Genomic DNA, 6,000 nt, shown 5'->3' on the forward strand with positions numbered 1-6,000 from the left:
GTAAAGATTTCCCCAATATCTAATAAATATAATAGCAAACAAATATAACTTCACAAGCTAAAATAACTTTACAAGTATTTCCTTACCTTGGCCAGATTCTGTTACTTCAGATTTTTGCGAGGACTGCTTCGTTCCTTCTTTGCCTTTTTTCAATCTGCTTCTCTCAGCTGGAGTAGGCAGTTTTTGTCTGAGAGGTTTCAGTTCAAATGCCTGAAAGCCCATCACTGGATTTTTTACCTCAGGAGGTACTTCTTTTATAGCGTCCGTTTTAATACTGTCATTTTCTACAGGTTTTTGGTCCTCAGTGTCCACTGTTTTCTCATCATCTTGTTTCTCATTTTCTTCCCTGTTGCTCAAAGCCAGTCTTTCATCTTTATTAATGTGTTCAAGTTCTAATTGTATCTGCTTATACTTCAAGAGCAGATCCTCAAAACTTTCTTCCACAGAGCTTTCATTTTTAGAAGAGTAGTTCTGCTTTCTAGATGGAGACCTTCCAAAAGTTTTAGCTGAATTAGTGGTCAAGAAATTTATGACAGGAACTTGTAAAATTCTTAAAACAGTGGCAATACTACCACTGAAGACCAAATCAAGGCAAACGTAACTTAGGACCATTCTCATGTATTTTACCTTAAGGCTAGTTTGAAAAATATCCTTAATAAATACAAGCAGCACGAAAAAGCTGTAGCCATTATTATATATTGACAAACACTTTCTCAAACCAACAATTTCAAATATTCAAATGCTTATGAATGTCATGAATTGCTGAGAAGTCTCATCTCCTACACCACCCTCCTGGAAACAACAGCTATAATGCTGAGATGGTTCTCTATCATGGAAAGTCAGACCTCCAGAGTTCATAACTCCAATACTGACAACCCACCTGACATTCTGAAAAAAAACAGGTTAAATTCTTTCTCGCTCATTTTAGCCTTTCATAAAATGCCACATCTAGCCAATACTAAGTCTGGCCATTGCACAACTACATGCTGCAGTAAATGCAGTTCAGCAAATCAGATAAGGCACATAAGAAGAATCAATGAACAATGAAGGGAATTAAAAAAAAAAGTAACAAAACTTGCGACCAAAACATTCAGAAATGCTGAAAACAACTGGGAATTACTAATTACTCATAAAAGGTTGCTAATGAATGTCCAAGGAAAGCAGTAGAAATATTCTCAGGAACCTCTACTCAGAACAAAAGTTATCACTATTAGAGGTTCAACTACTCTTACCTTAATCTGACCCTTGAAAACGATCCTGTAAAATAATCATGCTCAAGGGGAAATCTTTCAGGATACCAAGTCAGGGTTTACTCATTTGACTCACAGTATCAACCCCACTGTGATAACAGCTAACTCACACACCCTGTTATGCAAAATGCTTTTTCAACAACATCATCTCTTAAAACAATAAACAGAGTAAAACCAGAAGCTAAAACAGGTATCCTCTGAAGGCAGGCATACTGAATCCAAACGAAAACATTTGTCTTCTGCTCACAAGCATTGCCCACTTGGCTGTTTCGCTGCATTAAGTTCTAACATCAGTATGAAGAATCTGGACACCTCTCCTGCAAAAGCTACTTCCATAATACCAGAAAATATTTTGCTATACAGCACTTTCTCAAGTGTCAGCACAAAGAGCAGAAACTAGCAAAGATAAACTACGTAAAATCCAAACAGTAATCAAACAGTTTATAAATATGCTAAAAATACTAAAAGCTGTATGCAGTATAACACCAAATTATGCAATAACCACATTTGCAAAACTCACTCCCAACACATTTCTCCTTCCAAACAGCCAGCTATGTTCATGATTTTGTAAGTCGCAGGGAATACTGAAGCTAATTGACTTACCATCATTTGTAACAGTAAGTCTAACTGTCTATTTGTCTATATTTTTTTGTCTAAATAGTCTATTTGCTATTGGAATACTTCAATAGGGAGCTTCTAAAGTCATCTGCAGATGGGTAACAAGACAGTTTTGAGATATTTTTTGTGCTCAGGATAATACAACTGCAAAAATCTCCCATAATGGAGTTAACGGTTCACATATATAGAAATTTTTTAATGTGGCTCTACACACAGGAATGCAAGACTCCATGAAGTGCTGTGAAAGGCAGACAGGCATGTACATATTAAAACAACAACTGCGCTTCAACCAGCTCAAGAGAAACTTCATCTGAGAACCAAAAAGAAGAAACTGGGCACTAGAAATGAAGAAGAAAGTACACAGTGAAGAGTTCAGAATTCAATGGAAACAGCAAGTCCCATAATGATTCTGTATTTTAGACTCAAATTCCACAATTCTCTATGCAAGAATTCCTGGAGAATTACTATAAAATAAAGTTGCCAAGAACTGAAAGAGAAAAGCCTACCAAAAGCTAACACCCCAAAAAAAGTAACAAGAATTCTCTAAGTGTTCCACCTTGTCCTTGACTCCACTTACATATATATTCATATAAAACATGGTGCAAAGCACAAGTTCCAAGGATAAATCAAGTTAAGAATCTCTGTCTTATCAGACTGTCATGGTTTACCCCTGGTTCAGCAACTTACTACCCCACACTCTCACTCCTCCCTCATTTCCACGGGATGCAGAAAGAACTTGGAAAAAGGTAAGGCGGGCTGAGGGAAAGTGGGTTGAAAAAAGAACACTTTAATAATGGAAATCAAGTAAAATAGTAATAATAATGAAAAGGGAGATAACAAAAAGAGAGAGTGTAATAATGCCCAGGTAAGGAGGGTGATACACAATACAACTGCTCACTACCCACTGAGAGATGGCCAGCCCAGCCTAAAGCAGCAGTCAGTGTCTCTTGGCCAATTCCCCCCAGTTTAATCACTGGTCATGACATTCTGTAGTATGCAAGACCACTTTGGCCAAGTTTGGGTCTCAGTTTTGCACACTACTGGCCTCTTCTGCACCTCCTCACTGGTAGAGCATGGGACACTGGAAGTCCATGACTTAGTGCAGGCACTTCTCAGCAACAACTAAAGCATCAGTGTGTTACCAACATTATTCTCATGCTAAAGCCAAAACACAGCACATATTAGCTACTAAGAAGAAGCCAAAACCAGAACTCAAGACACTTAAAACATTTTATTTTCAAGGGGGAACTTCAAATACCATTCCAGGCCACAAGCCTCCTTGTACCAGTTGATGTGAAAGTCTCCTCTGAAGTCACATGCCAATGAACTACACCAGTACTGCATTAATGTTAGCAACATGGAGGTGCCTTAGTATTTATAAATTCTCTAATATTGACTGTATAAGGTGGTAAGGATGCAAAAAATTACAGAAAGTAACTCATACTGAGAGAAAATCATGGACCTTCCTTAACTATAGGATCCATAAACGACTGAATATTCACTTATTAAAGAGCAAGAGTAACAAAAAAATTCTCCATCTACCAGGTTTCAACAAATGAGTGAATCCTGAGTGCCAGGAATAAAAACACTTTCAACATCCTCATTTTCTACTTTTGGTTTGAAAATTGAATTATTCGTTTCTGAATACTCTTTTAATTAAAAGGGAAAAGGAGACTGCATCGGTCTCAATTAAGAAACATTGCAAGGTCTGCTTTAGGACAATCTCTGTATTTGCCCTGCAAATTACTCCCTACACAGGAAGTAACCACTTTCAGGTACTCAGAGCAACACTGTAAATTAAGAGACTTGAAACTATTTTCAGCATTAGAATTGTCTTACTGTGAAACCTAAGGCAAATCACATCTTCACCTGCTGCCTCTCAAGATAAAACCCTAGAATGATGGGCTCCAATGAAGCCTTCCATAATGCTGTAACTTTACCACGTGAGACTAATAGAAAGCATCTCTATTGCTAGTTTGCATATTCCATCCACATTTAAACAAAAAAAAAATAATGACATAAATAATAATCTTGTATCAGAAACAAGATCCAAGAGATCCAAGAAGTCAACCCACACAGTCTAGCAAAAACACACCCTTTGACCACTGATATGGACAATAAAACACTGTAAAATTCTGGAGAGCAGGATTTAACCACTGTATCTCTTGCTCAGTGTTTTTTTATACTCATCTACATTTTCACAATGCAGTTACATCAAGTAACCGGGCTGCCCCAAGCTACACCCAGCATCAGTTCTATACATTACTTCCTATGGCAAACAAGAAGAATCAGGGAAGTTTCTCCCACCACTTTCACAATTCCTGCTCCTAAAAGGACAAAATATCAGAACCCTCATGAGTCACCTAAACAACTCTTAAGAGCAATCAGTGGAGAACATCCTACAAGAAATGGTGGGTATGGCTTTCCTCTGAATACCCATATAAACTACAATTTGTGCGTGCAGACCCACTCTAGCTTAGCTAAAACTGACTAAAGCTAAACCTAGCTAATCCTCTGAAGGGATGAAAGCAAAAATGAAAGAAAATAGCAGATCCTTCATTGCCCAGTACAGTAAATTAACAAGCTTAGGGTTTTAGCTTTACATTTGTGACACTTAATTACACATATTAAAACTGCGGCACCAAGGACTGACCCTACTTCACAATATTCGCACTTGGGGCTAGAAAAGCAGCCGCACGCAATGCAACGGACAAAAGCTTCCTTTCAGGCTACGCTTTTCCTTTTTCCCTACACCCGACGGATCGGTCAAGGCGCAAGCCAGGTCACGGCAGTAATCCGACTTCCCAGCAGCCTCTCCTTAAGCAGGCCCAGCTGCCCCGGCCAACCCCCAGGATTAACTTGGGAGCCTCCCTCTCCGTTACCGCTGCGGGAATCCCAGCGCCAGAGCGGGAGGGAGACGCGTCCCTTCCCAGGGCTTTCGGCCACGTAGAGCGGCACAGCCACACCCAGGCCCACCGCGGCAGCACGGGCCCCCCGCCCCCGCTCACGTCTCAAGGATACATTTCCGAGGCGAGGGCTCCCTCCAGCCCTGGCTGCTACTGAACCCGGCGCCGCCTCCCCCTCCGGGCGGCCGCCCCGGAGGGTTGCCCGGCCGATCGCTGCAGCCTCGGCTCCGGCCCCAGCGCCCACCGCCCCGGTAGGGCCGGCCTCGGAAGCGGAACCGGTCCAGGGCGTTGTGGCTGCGCTCCCAGAAGGAGAGCCGGGGGCCCGTGTCCGAGTGCGAGCCCGGCGGCATCCGCGGCGCCGGCGGGTGGGAGCGGAATGAGTCCTTGGGCCGGTACCCGCCGTGGCCGTGCACGTGTCCCGTGTCGGGCGGGGGCTGGTGCCGCGAGCGCGGGAAGGGCCGCCCGGGGGAGGACATGGAGCCGCTCCCGTGGAGCCCGGGGGGCGGCCGGCGCCTCGAGTACGGCCTGCTGCTGCTGCTACAGCCGCTACCGAGGCCGCCGGCAGGCTCGGAGCCGCCGCCATAGGGCCCGAAGCCGTTGTTGTCATCGTCGCTGATCTCGCCATCCTCCAGCTCCCCTTCCTCCTTCGGGGAGAGCCCGCTGGGGTCGGGCGCGGCCGCCGCCTCCGCGGCCGCCATGGGCCCACGACAACGGTCTCGGCGCGCCGTGCACCCCCTCCGCCGACCCGCGCGGACTCTCGCGAGACCACGCCCCGCCCGGGAGGAGACAGAGCCGCGATGTGCAAAAAAGAACGTGCGCGGGGCAACGCCCCCGTTGCGCGGTATTCTGGGTATTGTAGTTCCCCGCTCGGGGCGAGGCCGTGCAAAGCACAGCCGCGGCAAGCCGGCGCCTCAGCCTATCGCGCGGCGGGCGGCAGGCGCCAATGGGCGCGCGGCCCTCCATGTTGGTAGAGGAGGCGAGGGAGGAGGCCGCCATCTTATCGAAGCGCACGGCGCTATGTGGGAGTGAGCCGTGGCATGGCGGCGGGCTGCCTTACCCTGCCCTGCCCTGCCCTCCGCCGCGGGACCATCAGTGGCAGATCCATTTAGCGCCGTCCATGCTGTGGGGGCAGAGGCTCCTGGGTGCTCATTGCGGGTGCTGGCTACCGCTTCTCTGTTGGTGGGGCCCATGCCCTCCTGCTCTCCCCAGCCAGTGCACTGGCTGCT

At 45.7% G+C, this 6,000-nt stretch overlaps 1 protein-coding gene across 5 annotated transcripts in view; it reads right to left on the reverse strand.

Moving 5' to 3' along the window:
- ZFC3H1 (zinc finger C3H1-type containing) overlaps positions 1-5,518 on the reverse strand; it is a 40,734-nt gene extending 35,216 nt beyond the window's left edge. For all 5 annotated transcript variants that reach the window (XM_066183252.1, XM_066183251.1, XM_066183250.1 and 2 more), the window contains exons 1-2: positions 4,890-5,518; positions 87-506 (exon numbers count right to left, since the gene is read on the reverse strand). In XM_066183252.1, coding sequence (XP_066039349.1) covers positions 87-506; positions 4,890-5,472 — 1,003 coding nt within the window. In that variant the 5' untranslated portion in view covers positions 5,473-5,518. The remainder of the gene's footprint in view (positions 1-86; positions 507-4,889) is intronic.
- Between the last annotated feature and the right edge of the window lie 482 nt (positions 5,519-6,000).

This window comes from Chamaea fasciata, unplaced genomic scaffold (genome assembly GCF_029207755.1).
Source record: "Chamaea fasciata isolate MVZ Bird 193981 ecotype frontalis unplaced genomic scaffold, bChaFas1.0.hap1 SCAF_5, whole genome shotgun sequence".
Classification (NCBI taxonomy): Eukaryota; Metazoa; Chordata; class Aves; order Passeriformes; family Sylviidae; genus Chamaea; species Chamaea fasciata.